Source organism: Mastigoproctus giganteus, chromosome 8, assembly GCF_048544385.1.
Source record: "Mastigoproctus giganteus isolate SK-2022 chromosome 8, ASM4854438v1, whole genome shotgun sequence".
Classification (NCBI taxonomy): Eukaryota; Metazoa; Arthropoda; class Arachnida; order Uropygi; family Thelyphonidae; genus Mastigoproctus; species Mastigoproctus giganteus.
Window position 1 is genome coordinate 171022393 of NC_143582.1, and position 16263 is coordinate 171038655.

Below are 16263 nucleotides of genomic sequence, written 5' to 3' on the forward strand. Positions count from 1 at the left end.
TCGACAGAGGACCACGAGGCCAATAATGGTCATGGAATCGCTGCATTTCAATCGTCATACAAATCATCGCAAAGGCGGAAATATCGAAGAACCAAACCACCCTTCCATTCTCCGATAGATCGACCAATGCAGAGGATTTGCATGGCGGTGGTCCTTATTCAGCGAGAAATAATCCATAGAACAGCGAGAAATAATCCACCACTGACATATGGTCTCTTTCCAGGAAGCTCAGGTGACCTGGAGGAGACTAGCCAGAGAATTATGGGCAGCCTGGCTACCTCCTAGTGGTGTGTGCGGGCAACGTGGGGTCCCATCAGGGGCCCTGCGGCCAAAAGCCAGGACACCCAACAGAACCCAGCACAATACTTCATTTACAACACAAAAAATTTTTTCTGGCTTTCACAGTGATATTGTTTGTCTCCACAGAGTATATATGGCGCAGATGTGGGAAACCACCGGAGGCGCCTTTCCCCCAAAACTATGCACACTATGCACACCACTGACATAATTCAAGCATAACCAGCTTATATAATAGAAAGGGAAAAGAATAGATGGCGGCACAGGCGCTGCTTATTTAGCATATCAACCCACTACTACCACTAATATATATAATGTGATGTAAAAGTTAGGCAAAAGTAATAAAAATAAATAAATATAAATATGAAGCTATCATTAGAGGCAGCAAATGCACATCCTCGACATGAAGCCTAATTATATCTGATAATTAAAATAAATATGATATTTATTTATTTATTTAATTTATTTTAATTATCAGATATAATTAGGCTTCATGTGGAGGATGTGCATTTGCTGCCTCTAATGATAGCTTCATATTTATATTTATTTATTTTTATTACTTTTGCCTAACTTTTACATCACATTATATATATATATATATATATATATATATATATATATATATTTTATGTAATCCCCAAACACGAGAGGTATTAAAACCTATAGTACTTAGTACCATGGGCACCTGTACGTAGTGAGGGGACCTCCCAGTGACACTGCTGGACTTCCAGACTAGCATCACTGGGATCCAACGCCCACAGCCCAGGTTCCAGGCTTACATCAATGGAATCCGGCGTGTTTGCCGTGCGCTGCGACCCGTGGAAATTCGGAAAGGGGGATCCTGGTGGTTGAGGGGCCCAGCTTCAATACACCACTTTGGCCCCTGCTTCGACAAGACGGGTGGTCCTGGAAGGCCCGGCTAGGATCAATCGGCTAGTAGGCTCGCCTGCGAGGGTCAACCCTGTCAATGCCACGCCCCTACCCTCATGGTCCGAGGGACAGGATTCAGGCTGGCGGCGGTGCGGGTATAGTGTCTGGGTAGCCCTGGCGTTCCACTCCCGAGCGCATTTATTGCATGCCGGGTAGTGGGCGTCCCTTTGGGCTCCGTGGTGGGTGGGGAGCCCGGGCACTGAACAATTTAAAAATCTTCATGAATCCTGATAAACATATTCCTTCAGGGGCCCCAACCCGGTCCCTATCTGAAAATACAGACTTAGAGGCAGATAGCATTCCCTGTCCCAAGATTTTTAATTATACACTCTACCACCGAAAAACCGATTGGCAAAATGTCACCCTTCTTCATACAGAAAGGGTTAGATGGGTTAGCAGGGTCACCCAAATCAGTTAAGAGGCTCCGTTCTGGAGACCTCTTAATTGAAACCAAAACTGACAGGCAGTCTGAGCAGCTACTCCGTGCAACATCAATCGGAGGAATACCCATAACAGTGGCACCACACAGAACACTTAATTCATCGAGAGGTGTCATTTCGGAATGGGACCTTCTCGACGTAACCGAGGAGGAAATCTGCTTAGAATTGAAACCACAAGGAGTTACTGCCGTCAAGAGAATTACTGCGCGAAGGGATGGAAAAATTGTTAAAACCAGGAGCGTTATCCTGACTTTTAACTCTCCTAAACCTCCTGATGAGATTAAAGCTGGATACATCAACTGTTCAGTGCATCCATACGTTCCGAACCCTTTACGGTGTTTCAAATGCCAGAAGTATGGACATTCTCAAATGGCCTGCCGTGGAGTCCTTGCATGCGCTCGATGCGGTGCAAAGGACCACAAAACAGCATGTTCAGCCGCAAAACCCACCTGTATTAACTGTGAAGGCGAACACCCGGCCTATTCACGAGCATGCCAGAGGTGGAAAGAAGAAAAAGAAATTCAACGGCTGAAGGCAGAGCTAAATATATCATACCAGGAGGCAAGGAAATCAGTCAAACCCCTGAATATCAACAAACCTACCTACGCCCAGAAGGTAGCAGGGAGATGTTCCGTCGGAACTCAGACGGACATGACCATTCCTCCAAAGGAGTCTTTCACTCCCATCGCGCGTTATCTTTTAAGTTCTCAAAAACCTGCACAAAAGGACCAATCAGCTGCCACTCCTATATCGGTACCTCCTAAGGCTCCACAAGTGACAAAGGTAATTATGAAAGAAAAGAATAAGAAAGGGGAAGTCCCACCTAGTACCCAAGAAAAGATGGATGTCGAGCAGAAGGAGGTACCTGAAGATTCAGTCTTGGAACTCTTTGCGGAGGAGGAAATGGACACGGGACAGCGTCCATTCTTCCCCAAAAAAGATAAATCCAAGACTGATAAAAGTAAGCCCTCAGCACCTCGGAAGCTGCCTGATGGACCCACCAAACCAAAATAATGGCTAAATTCCTACAATGGAATTGTCGTGGATTCCGGCGAAATATTGATGACATCAAGGCCCTCCTGCAAAAGCACGAGCCAGTTTGCTTTTGCTTGCAGGAGACATATCTAAAGGCAAATGATGATCCCACCATGCACAACATCACAGTTTTTCGAAAGGATAGAATTGCGGATGGCTCTGTACGTGGGGGAGTGGCTATCCTTGTGGGTAACCAGACCCCAGTGCAGCCCTTGCTAATTATAACCAGCATAGAGGCTATTGCAGTTCGCCTTTCAGTGGGATTTTTATTAACTGTGTGCTCCATTTATTTGCCACCTGGGACTGACATCTCCCAGGCAGACCTTGATGATCTTCTAACACAGCTGCCTCCCCCTTTCTTACTTCTCGGGGATTTTAACAGACATAACACCCTGTGGGGTAGTGCTAACATCAACGGAAGGGGAAGAGTCATAGAGCGTATGCTCAATGACAATGATCTTTCCCTTCTAAATACTGGAACAAACACCTTCTTCCACATGCCTACCCGTACTTTTTCTGCCATTGATCTCTCTATCTGCTCCCCTTCTCTACTCCCTTCACTCACTTGGGAAGTGGAGGAGAATCCATACGGAAGTGATCACTTCCCTGTGATAACCTCGTTACACAGCGGGAGACCATGTCTTCCCTTCGGGTTACCACGGTGGAAGATTGATCAGGCTGACTGGACTGCCTTCCAACATCAGGCAAATTTTGATCTTAGCATAGTCAGTCAAGTGCCTATCAATGATGCAGTTAAGTACATCACAGAAAATATTGTCCAAGCAGCTGCGAATGCTGTTCCAAAAACATCTGCCCGGTTTCCACCATTTCCCAAACCTTGGTGGAATTCACAATGCACAGCAGCAAAAAAGGCTCAAAACAAAGCGTGGGGGATATTCCGCCGATATCCCCACGAACAACCTTATAGCCTTCAAACGTGCACGAGCCAAAGCACGCTACATCCGTCGTCAGAGTCAAAAGGAATCGTGGATCCGTTTTACATCATCTATTAACCAGTCTACCAACTCTAAGGTAGTCTGGGATAAAATCCGGAAAATTAAGGGAAAATATACATCCCACCCTTCTTCAATCCTAGATTATAATGGATGCGCTATTGCAGATCCAACTGCAATAGCCAATGCTCTCGGGGAAACATTCTCTAACATCTCCGCAACATCCTCGTACTCCCCAGAGTTCCTGGTCCTGAAACATAAACTGGAAAGAGAAGCACTTAATTTTAAGTCCAAGGGCCTCTATCCCTACAACGGGGATTTTACTATTCAGGAACTGAAAAGAGCCCTCGCTCTTTCCAAAGGAAGTGCTGTTGGACCAGATGGCATCCATTATGACATGATTAAACATCTTTCACCAAAATCTATGGATTGTCTGCTCCTTCTGTATAACAGAATCTTTATTGAAGGGCAGTTTCCGGACTCCTGGCGAAAGACAATCGTTCTTGCCTTTCCTAAGCCAGGAAAGGATCCAAAAGTCACCACCAATTATTGTCCTATTGCTCTGACCAGCTGTCTGTGCAAAATCCTGGAGAGAATGGTTAATTCTCGTTTAATATGGTATCTCGAATCAAATGACCTTCTCTCCAACATCCAGTGCGGCTTCCGAAGGAACCAGTCCACTTTGGACCATCTTATTAGATTGGAAGCATCCATCCTGGATGCTTTCCTAAAACGCGAACACTTGGTGTCGGTGTTCTTTGACATGGAGAAAGCGTATGACACAACTTGGAGATTTGGCATCTTAAAAGATCTGCATAGCCTTGGCCTTAGGGGGCAACTCCCCATATTTATTAAAAACTTTTTAGCCAATCGATCTTTCCAAGTTCGTGTGGGATCCTCACTCTCTCGTCCTTTCAGCCAAGAGGAGGGAGTACCACAAGGATCAGTATTAAGTGTCACACTTTTTGCCATCAAAGTCAATTCCATCACAGAACAACTTCCTCCAACTGTAAACTGTGCCTTCTATGTTGATGACTTTAGCATATTTTGTCAGTCATGCAACATGAGGGTTATTGAAAGACAACTGCAGAAAGCCATTGATCGCCTTAATTCCTGGGCACTTGCTAATGGCTTCAGGTTCTCGCCGGAGAAGACCGTTTGCGTACACTTTTGTCGCAAGCGTAATCTTCATCCTGAACCTGAATTAAGGCTCGGACCAAATGTTATTCCAGTAGTGTCAGACACAAAATTCTTGGGACTTGTGTTTGATAAAAAGTTGACCTTTCTCGAACATATTCGTCAACTTCGTACAAAATGCACGAGGGGACTCAATATTCTCCGCTCTCTCTCAACGCGTTGGGGAGCAGATCGATGCACCCTACTACGGCTTTACCGTGCACTTGTACAACCCAAATTAGACTACGGGGCCCAGGTATACTCCTCAGCCAGAGACAGTGCCCTTCGATGGCTTGACCCTGTCCATCATCAGGCCATCCGCATCGCTACTGGAGCATATCGCACATCTCCTGTCCAGAGCTTATACATCGAAGCAAACGAACCATCATTATCCCTTCGATGTAAGCAGTTGTCTTTAAACTATGCTTTAAAGTTGAAATCCCTGCCAGACCATCCTATGTGGACATCCGTTTTTGAGCCACGTTGGGAAAACTTGTACAATACCCGTAAGACTGCCAACCGACCTTTTGGCATTCGTGTCAAAGAGCTATTCAGAGAGTTTAACATCATGGTAGACAAGGTTGCACAAACACGAAAAGAAATTCCTCCACCCTGGCATGCTCATCCCCCACCGTGCGACTTTTCCCTTAAGAAATGGGTAAAGTCTGAGACCTCATCATCTGTCTACCAGAAGCTCTACTCTGCACACCAAGCTGAGTACTCAGACTTCCTGCCCGTTTACACAGACAGCTCAAAGTCTGAATCGTGCGTAGGATCTGCTGCTTTCTTTCCGGACACTATAATATCTCAGCAGATTCCTCCTGAATCCAGCATGTACACTGCAGAGCTGTATGCTATAGAGCTAGCCTTGGATCACATTCGAACTTGTCAATTCCAAAGGTCAATAATATATTCTGACTCTTTGAGTGTATTACAGGCTTTATTATCTCTGAGACACAATTCTCATCCTGTTCTTTGTCGAGTTCAGCAGAAGATACATTCTCTTCATGAATACAAGTTTGATATCCGCTTCTGCTGGATTCCTAGCCACATTGGGATAAAGGGAAATGATTTGGCTGACGCTGCAGCCAAATCAGCAACACCCACTGTTGCCTGTCAGTCCCCTATACAGACTACAGGCAAATAATACGCAACAAGATATATTCCCAATGGCAAGAACTGTGGCACAGACAGAGAACAAATAAATTATACCAAATAAAGCCTGTAATAGAAATATGGCAGTCTAGTCTGCGCAGGAATCGGAGCGAGGAAGTTGTTCTTGCCCGACTCCGCATAGGACACAGTCATTTGACACATTCTTTTCTGCTGAGGGCGGATGACCCTCCTATGTGCGAGTCTTGCGACACCGTTTTAACTGTAAAACATATTTTAATAGATTGCGTTCATTTTACCCATGTTCGCAATATACATTTTACCGCTTTTACTCAGCCGACTGAGCCTTATACACTCAGTCAGATTTTATCAGACAACGACCACGTGTCGGCAGTTTTTAAATTTTTAAAAGCTATTAATATATACCCACATATATAAATAACAATTTGACGAGGTAACCTTTTTAAAGGTTACCAGAATTTATCTTTATTGTTATTTTAATCGTTTCTTGGCGCGGTATAACCTTAGTTGTTTTTGCGCCAATAAACACAAAATCAAATCAAAATCAAACTTAGTACCATGCTTGGGTTGGAGGTTGAGAAGACGAAAGAAGATATTTGTTGACATTGGACTTGAACTTCTGTAGACAGTAATTTTCAGGAAATATGTATGAAGGAAAGTTGTTCCAGAAAACGGCAGTTGAATGAATAAAAGAGGAAGATGAAAAGTTGGTTCTGTGAGTTTGAAGTTGGACAGTAAATGGATGTTGGCTGGTGGCGGCACGTGTTCGGACCGTTTTGAAAGAGAGAGGGAGAATTATAAAGCCAATTCAGAAGAACAGTGCCCATGGAAGTATCAGTAGAAGAGGCATGCAGCAGAAACAGTATGTCTATGAGACAGCAAGTGGAAAGGCTTTGTTAGAGATGAATCATTAATTAACCTAACTGCCCTCTTCTGAATGGAATCAAGAAGCCTGAGAGAGGTTTTTGGGGCACCACCCCAGATGTGGGAACAATATTCCATGGCAGGGTGAATTTGCGATTTATACAGAGTTAGCAGCTGTTTGGAAGAAAAGTAACACCAAGAGCGAAAGAGAAAACCAAGTTTTTTAGATGCAGAGGAAGCAGTATTCATAATGTGCTTGTGTCAAGAGAGATTAGAAGTCAGGGTAATCCCCAAAAGAGATGTATCATTTTGCCTAGAAATCGGAGTGTCACTAAAGATAAGCATAGGAGCAGAAGAATCCTTTTAGCGAGATATAAGACAAGACTGAGTTTTAGAAGGGTTGAAATCAAGGGTTGAGATCTCCAGTGGGGCAAAGACAACTTAGCCTCACTGCAGAATTACCTGAAGATTGGCATTTAAGGAATTGGTAGCAGATTTTCGGGAAGTTGGAGCTGATTGAGCAGGGCAAGGTTTCTCAAAATGGAAAGTAGAATGCAATGTGCTATCATCGGCAAAACTATGGATAGGATTTCCAGTCAATGGAAGAAGGTCATTAATATACAAGAGGAAAAGAGTGGGGGAAAGAACTGAACCTTGGGGGACACCGGCATTAGTGGACAGGTTAGAAGACAGAGAGCAATCTACCATCACCCTTAGTGAGCAATCAGAGAGGAAACTGGATAACCAATTACTAAAAATAGTTGGCAAACCATAAGATGGAAACTTGTTTAGAAGACCTTTATGCCAAACACGATCGAAAGCCTTTGAGATGTCAAGAGCAACTATTTGTGTTTCACCGAACCTTTCCATTGAATTAGTCCATAAATGGGTAACATAAGCCAGAATATCACCAGTGGATCGACACTGACTGAATCCATATTGGTGATCGTTGATCAAACGGAAGGTTTCTAGGTAGTTTAAGAGTTGGCGGTTAATTGATTTCTCCATTACTTTAGAAAGAGTAGAAGTAATTGAAATGGGACGATAATTGGATGGGATGGATTTGTCACTCTTTTTAGGAACTGGCTGGATATGAGCAAATTTCCGTGTAGAAGGAAAAACACCTTTGGAATAAGAAAGTGAAAAAAGGCGGCAAAGAATAGGAGTAAGTTCAGGATCACAAGTTTTGAGAACAAGTGGAGAAATACCATCGGGACCTGGAGCTTTCTTAGCATCAAGATTCGTCAAAATCCTTCTGACATCCTTTTGATGGAAGACCACAGGAGGCATTGAATGAAGTGTGTTCGGAATGGTGGGAGGTGTTTTACCAAGATTATTAATACATGAGTTGGAAGAAAAATGGGATGCTAGCAGGTCAGCTTTATCCTCGGCTGAAGTGACAACAGAACCATCTGGTTTGGACAGTGGCGGGAGCAAAGATGGGCAAAAGTTGCGGCCAGTAGCTTTGGCAAGAGACCAGAATGCTCGGCTACCATTAGGACAAGAAGCAAGTTTTCTACTCTTAGCCTGTTGAAACTCTAGTTTGGACTGATTAATGACTGCTTTACAATTGTTGCGAGTTTTGGTGTAGGCAGAAAATGAAACTGAAGAATTAGAAACAAGCGAATTACGATATGCAACATTCTTCTCTTGAACAGCCTTAGCACATTTATTGGAAAACCAAGGTTTAGATAAAGGACGAGATTTTAAAGTTCGTTATTTGGTTTTTAGGAGCATTAGCAACTAAGGCCATATTGCTCCGGGATATGCGGTGGTTATTCCCTGACCTTTCCGCATCCTCCGTATTTGGTGGTGGCGGACTTGATTAAAGTGGAGTGTGGGATAAAGGATTCCATTCCTGCAAGAATAATTTCACTGACACGATCTGAACAAACTTTGACATCAGAAGTTTTGAAACAGTAATCCAACCAAGGAAAAGAAGAAAAGAAATCTTGCATGTCATCCCATTTTGCATTCTGGTAATGCCAAACAACGCGAGGTTGGGAATAGCCATGAGATAAAGGCTCCATTGGAGAAGAGACAATCACCAAGTTGTGATCTGAAGTGCCTAAAGGACCTCTCACTTCGACCGTGTACTAAGAAGGGTTGTTTGTGAGAAAAAGATCAAGCGTGTTGGCTGTATGATTTAGGATTGTCCGTTATTCTTGTAGGTAAATGAACAATCTGTGCAAGGTCATTAGTAATTACAATTCTGATTCACTTGTAGTTAAAAAAAAAAAAAGTTTGTTCACAAAGTAGGCAGCGAAGTGTTAAAGAAAGGTCAATCTTTCCTCTTCCAGTGTTCAATTCCAATAAATAGGCGTTTATTTCTATAGATGCAGAGAATGATGGCATAGGGTGGGATCTTATTCTGTTTTGGCTCAGGCTGAACAGTGTCCTTCATTGTGCATTGGGATGGCTGTTTCTATAATCCACAGTTGTACTTAGATGTTATTTGGATCAGCCTTATCCATCTTTATAACTTCAATTATTGTACAAACAGAGATATACAGCATTATTGTACAAACAGTTTTATTGTTATAGCTCTACTATAAACAATTGCTGGAAATTGCTGCTGTTGTCTTACAATACAGCCATGAGATACTTGGCATGAGTATTGATTTCTTTACTGGAAAGCAGTGCTTCCAGTAACCAGTACTGGTTACTGAATGTGTGTGTGGTGCTCTAAACATGCATCAAGAAGGTTTTTTTTGTGTACTGAACCTTCTTATAAAGAGTTTGCAGTTGAAATGCTGATTAAAGTAATTATAAGTATAGTAATTTGATTATTTGACAGATCAGTTCTTTTTTGTTTGTCTTTTACATGTTATTATATTTATTTTCATAGTAAAGTAGAATTCCATTATTTAAACTGTTTTTAGGAGGCTGGTGGGCAATAAGCAAGTTTGATGAAATTACTGGATCAATTGCCCTTGAATTCACACCTCAGTGTTATATTAGAGCGCTGGACAATGGACTGTTTTTTCTTGGTGCTCCCCATGCAGAAGGTTTGTTTACTGTTGTTGAATTGAGAAATATTTGAGATACTGAAAGTTTGCTTGTGTTTATTACTTAATATGAAAGACACTATTTTTTATTTTTCAGTTTAGAACTTTATAAAATTGCTATATATTACAGGATTATCTTCAATCCCTTTCTCAGCAGTGGAAAAATTAAATAAAATATGCTACATGCTGTTAAAACTAGTATTTGAGATTTGTTAAAATCATTAACATAATGGATCTAAATTTGCATTAAACTGAATAATACATTTCTTCTAATTGGAGCGAAGAGCTGCCATTAACTGTCCTGAAATGTGGTCTTTTTGAGACTAAAGCACACAGTGCCGGAAAGTTCTTTGTCTGGACTATTCTATTACTGATTGCTGGTACTGGTTCTGCTTGCTGTATCACCACTCGGTAAGCACAGCCTGTATCCCCCATTGCAGTATTTTGCTAATACAGTGTATATCCTTGTTAAAGCAATGTTGGATTATTCAAAATGCGATATATTTTAAAGTCACTACTGTTTCCCAACTAACTGTGTCTGGTTTTAAATACATTTTAGTATGCATTATTCTAAATATGTCAATTATGAAATTCAGTCTGAACTGGGTTCCATAACTCATGAATAGCTTGTCTGATTCGAAAATACTGCTGAAACCCTACAGGCAATATTGTGATAATGAAAAATTTGCTAGTGTATTGCATATAGTATTGTTATTCATCATGTGACACCATTATTATTTTATAATACAGGCACTCCCTGGCTTACGTAATACTTGACAGGCGCCTCCGTGGCCAGTTGGGAAGGAGCAGCAGTGCGTAGCACACGCTTCTTGATTAGACCGGGGTTCGAGCTCGTCACCACCAAATACGGAGGATGCGGAAAGGTCAGGGAATGACCACCGCATATCCCGCAGCAATATGGCCTTAGTTGCTAATGCTCCAAATAACTAACTAACAATACTTGACTTATGGAAATTTGACTTTATGTAAGTTTTTGCCAGCTGGTGCAAACTTAAAAAAATCGTGGAAATGTATTTTGCATCCTGTAGGAATAAATGGAGATATTGTGAAAATATCGTAATGTGAAACCAATAACGCATTGTTTTTGTTGGTAATTTATTCTAAGCCCTTGAAAATTGAAATTTTCGCTATATAACTAAGCTATTTATCTCTCTAAAAAGTCAATTTTTATAATGAAAATTGTACTCATTGTTATCATATGGAATATATGATAATGATTCTTATAATGGAATGTTATAAGAAACAATTTTGAACGCCTTTGTGATATTTTTCTAAAACACATTACTGGAGATCACTACCATGAGACATTAAAAACAATTTGCACTTTCCGGTTTATTGGGCTTTTCTGTTAGTGCAGTCTATTATAAACGTCGGATTTAGTATAACAGAGATTTGTGATAATACTGATAACTCAAATTGTGTGGGTTTTTATGTTACGGTATTATGGTGAAATGAGTTCCCCTTCACTGGAATCTTCAATCATATTAAAAACATAAATTTTCAGAATCTTCTCTTCATTGCTATTTATTTATTTATTGCAGTGGTGAAGGGAAAGGGATCAACGGCAAGTGCAAGTGCTGGCGGTGCTAGGAAATGAAACAAAATTGATTTAGAAATGAAGATGATTAATTAAGAAGTATGAAGCAGAAAAAGTTTGTCTTCTATTGCACAGAATTAGGTCTTGCTGCTTCAACAGTGAATACCATTTTAAGGAACAGTACATGTATAAAAGAACATGTCAAAGTATCAACGCATTTAAGATCAACAGTGTTCAGGTGCTATATCAAGGATGGAAAATCAGATTCAGAAGCAAGTGACCTTGAGTCCAATGGCCATTCAAGCAAAAGCAAGAAGTATTTATGAAGATTATAAGGATAAGTATGGCAAACCCCAAGCCAAGTTCTTGGCAAGCAATGGGTGGGTTAATAGGTTCAAGCATTGCACTGGTTTCCAAAACATTAAAGTATGTGATGAAGTTGCCAGTGCCGATTCTGCAGCTGCAGAGAAATTTTGTGATGTGTTAGAAAAAACCCTCAACTTCCGCAGCGGTGTTGTTTATCAGCTGGAGTGTTAATTCTGGCAATGATGCTCAAAAGGTAAAACTTGCTGATGTTATGTTTGTCTCCTCTCTCTTTTTGTAATTTTTCCTGTGCATGAAATAAAAAAATTGAATAAATAATTCTATTTACTTGTTTGTCAAACATTTCTTTTTTGTTTCAATCAAATTCACCATGCATAGTTGTGAGTGCTGCATAGGCCTTTAGGGAAATTCCAACTTAGGTAAAATTTGACCCATAGTGTTCCGCAGAATGTAACCCTTACTTAAGTTGGGGAGTGGCTGTGATCCCAAATGCAAAAGTATCAAAACCTGTAGTACTTAGTACTATACATGGATTAAAGGCAGGGGAGATAGAAGATACTCGTTGTTAGACCTGAATTTCTGAAGTTAGTAATTTTCAAGAAATACATGTGAGGGAAGTTTGTTCCACAGAACAGTAATAGATGGGATAAACAAGGAAAAGTTGGTTTTGAGTTGAACAGTTACTAAATGTTGACTGGTTGAGGCATGTGTAGTAAAGTATAATATCTTTTGAAGTATCTTTAGAAAAAGGCATTCAGAAAAGACTCAAAAGAGGGAATGGAGAGACTTCATAAGAGATCATGTTATTTAACCTGAGTACCTCTTTTGAAAAGAGCATAGAGATAATACCCCAGATGGGGGAACAGTGTTCTGTGGTAAGACAGATTTGAGATTTGTACAATTAGTAGTTATTCAGAATAAAAATAATGCTGAGAGTGAAAAAAGAAAACAGCTTTGTTGATGCAATGGAAGCAATATTTGTGATATGCTTGTGCCATGAGAGATTAGCACTCTGGGTATTCTGAATAGAGATATTATGATCTTATCTGGAAATCTGAGTGTCATCAAAGATGAGCATAGGACCAGTAGACTTTCTTGTGAAAAATAAGAGAGGATTGGTTTTAGAAAGATTGAAGTTAACTAAGTTTTCTTCAGTCCATTGGGGATTTACATGGAGATTGACATTTAACATGTATGCTGCCTGAAGGAAAATTTGTGTCCAAATGAACTACAAATTTTGTGCCTTAATGCACATATGCATCCATTGCAGACAGCTTCTGTCAATAAATGAGTGCTGTAAAAGGAAAGGCACTTGAAATGAACAACTGAGCGATATTGGCACACTGATTGAACTGTGGGCTATTGCAGCTGGGATTTTGCTTAGCGTCAAACTGTCTAGAGTGCTATAAGAGCTGTATACTTGGTTTACAGTTTCATATGTTCTTTGCTTATGTTGAAGTAATTTTACCTAGTTTAGTATTTTCCACAAGAAGAAAAAGTAAACTTTTTTTGAAGATTATGCTTGCTGAATTTACAGGAAAACCTCGCATAGTGTGGTTTTGAACAGTGCGGGTTTTGCTATAGTGCGATTTCAAAATTGAAAAAAAATTAACTGCGTTATGCACCAATACATTTGATATGTATATATGTATTATAATGCCAGCACGTAGGACAATGCATTATGGATTTAAGGCCATGCTGACTGTTGTTGCAACTCCCATTATATACGGACTCTGCTAGCATTCATACATTAGTAAACACTCTAGATTCCGAGCGGTGAGATCGTTCACTGTGCGTAAGCTGTACAAATATTTTTCGCTGTGTATTTTTATTAAAGATTATTTTTTAAAAACGTTACACCTTTATATGCAAATAAAGAAGAAATGTAATGGCGCTGAGAGTTCTAGATCCAAACATCGAACAAGGTATGAAAGTAAAGCAGGCATTGCAAAATGACATTCAATGTTATAAAGAGATGTATGCAGATAAAAAGAAGAAAAAAACTGTGCAAACTAAGCTGATCAGTTATTTTTCAAAATAAAAATACAGCACATACTTCACTTATATTCTTTTGGTATGTACATACTGCAAAAATAATCATTTGTGCTAGTATTTTTCCTTTTTATCATTTTAATTTCTTTTTTTGCAAAAACTTTGTGTGCATCAATTTATGGTAAACAAACACCTATATATTTTTGCAACTCGACCCAAATAATCAAATTGTCAGAACGCATTACATTAAAAATACATACTAATAATACCTTGATCAGCACGGTTTCGCATAGCGTGGTATTTTTTTGGGACAAATTAACCGCGCTATGCGAGGTATTCCTGTAATTTCTTAGTTTGTGAAAAACAAAACATCATCCTTAGTGTATGTCTAATAAAATTTAGTGTAAAAAGTGTTTTTTGTAATAAATTTTTCTCTAAAGAGTTATTATAATGGATCCACATCAGGATGGAAAAGGAACAGCGATGGACAGCATTTTGAACCTGATGATATTGGATCAGCTTTTTATAATAAGTCATCTGATACTGAAATAGAATTCTTTTCAGGTGATGTGGATTCCGCATCTTGTTCAAATGCATCTGTTGATGTTAGAATGCTAAAAAAAACAACAGATGCTGGTGATACTTGGAGTGATGATTCTTCACAGATTCTTCTTCTTTTCATGTACTAAAAGCAATGTCTATTTGTTTCGGTGCCCCACAGAAGCTCCTCAAGAGAAGCACCCCCAAGGCACACACAGGAATCCTTCACAAATATAAAATCCAGTAAACATTTTTATTTTAACATTTTTAAAATTTTATTTTTATTTATTGACTTTAAGGGGGAATTCGACAGAAAGGTGGCAGAGTTTCTTAATGAGATGAGAAAAATGAAATGCTTTGGGCATTACTATGGTGTCTTAAAAGATTATTTTAATCAGAGGAGTGATTAGAGGTTAGAAACAGGAAGTGGTTAGAGAGTCTCACAAGGGTCAGTTATTTGCCCATTTAGCTGGAATTTGGTTCTAGACCAGCTGCTGGTTCAGCAGTGGGAAGGATTTGAACCAGTGGCTTATGCAGATGATTTATTGATAATGGTGAGAGGAAATTCCAGAAAAGAAATAAAGATAGGTCGAAGAAAGCTATGGAGCAATTTGAAAAATGGGTGAAGATACAAATGATGGAGATATCTACTCATATGACAAAAATGGTTCTGCTCAGAGGTAAATTGAGTGAAGGAAGAAGGCCCACCCACCTTTAAAATATTAGAAACATTTGTTGCATATGCCCCCTTCGTCGAATACCTAGATGAGTGGATGTCCTTTTTGCTTAACTTGCAGAAGTTAAAAGAAAAAGTAAGAGTAATATACTGTAAGATAGGAAAGATCAGTAGAGGCGAGTGGGGAGTAAAGGGGAAATCCCTGGATCTCCTTTATAAGTGTATATTTGTGCCTATTATAACATATGCATGTGGGGCATGGGGCCATAGTGACAGATAGTCATGTTAACAGGAGCTTTATTTCTGCTCAGAGGTGTGCCCTTCTGGCTGTGATACAGTCATGCAGAACTGTTTCAAAGCCTTACAGGTTGTATCAGAAAAGATAATGGGGATTAAAACTTATATTGAACAAGATATATGGAAGGCAGGATTTAAAAAGGGAGAAAACGTGATTACACCAAAAGATAGACTGTATATGACAAGAAAGGTGGAATTGTTCTGACATGGTCCATGTCACTTATGCCTTTCTGCCTGGAGTGAAAATTAAGAGAGAAAATTATGGATGGCTGAGTTTGAGTCTGATGTCAACAATGATGGTAAACTGGTCATGGATTGCAGAAAAGGCTGGTGGAGCTTGGAATTGAAGAGGATCCAAGGTGTATATGTGAGCAAATAGAAGATACGGAGCATGTGCTGGAATATTGTATAAGGTACAGAGAACAGAGGGAAATATTTATTTCTAAGATTGACTGTGACTCATATATACCTACAGTGACATATTTAGGAATAGTCTGGTATGCTGCGTTTTTGGATTATGCTAAAGAAGTAAATGAAAAAGAGGGAGGATGAGGAATTTGATTTATAGTTTTATGAGTTACACAGTTCATAGAAAAATAGAAAATAAGAAAAAATTAGAAAATACAAAAATATTTCGTCGTTTGAATTGTGGCTAACAAGAGTTACAATCATTTAGAGTTGAATGCTTTTATGTTTGCCATATAACATGAGTTAATTAATAGATAGTAGAGATCTGCCTCCCTGGGGCAGGAGTGGTAACGTGCCCCGAAACTTGATTTGTCAAGTAGGCGACATGGCTGAGGATCAATGAAAGTCAAAATTTTATAATAAAGATGTAAAGCACGGATGAGTTATTGTTCAGGTAGCACATTTACATGTAGTGTAGGTATTAGCAATGATGTCACTGAGGCTTTCTTCCTGTGTAAAATTGGATGTCTCTGATTGAAAAACAATTTCTTGTATTTCTCTGAATTTGCTGATAGTGTGTTTAGGAGACGAAAATGCATTGTAAACGTTAATCCTTAATGACGTGTTAGCA

The 16263-nt window shown here is 39.8% G+C and overlaps 1 protein-coding gene across 4 annotated transcripts in view; it reads left to right on the plus strand.

Annotated features, from left to right (window-relative positions):
* The window catches only part of FRG1 (FSHD region gene 1), a 164778-nt gene that overhangs the window by 56423 nt on the left and 92092 nt on the right, over positions 1-16263 (plus strand). For all 4 annotated transcript variants that reach the window (XR_016547300.1, XR_016547299.1, XR_016547301.1 and 1 more), the window contains exon 4: positions 9712-9837. Coding sequence is in view for 1 of the 4 variants with exons in the window: in XM_090379898.1 (XP_090236024.1) it covers positions 9712-9837 (126 nt within the window). In the remaining 3 variants the exon portion in view is untranslated. The remainder of the gene's footprint in view (positions 1-9711; positions 9838-16263) is intronic.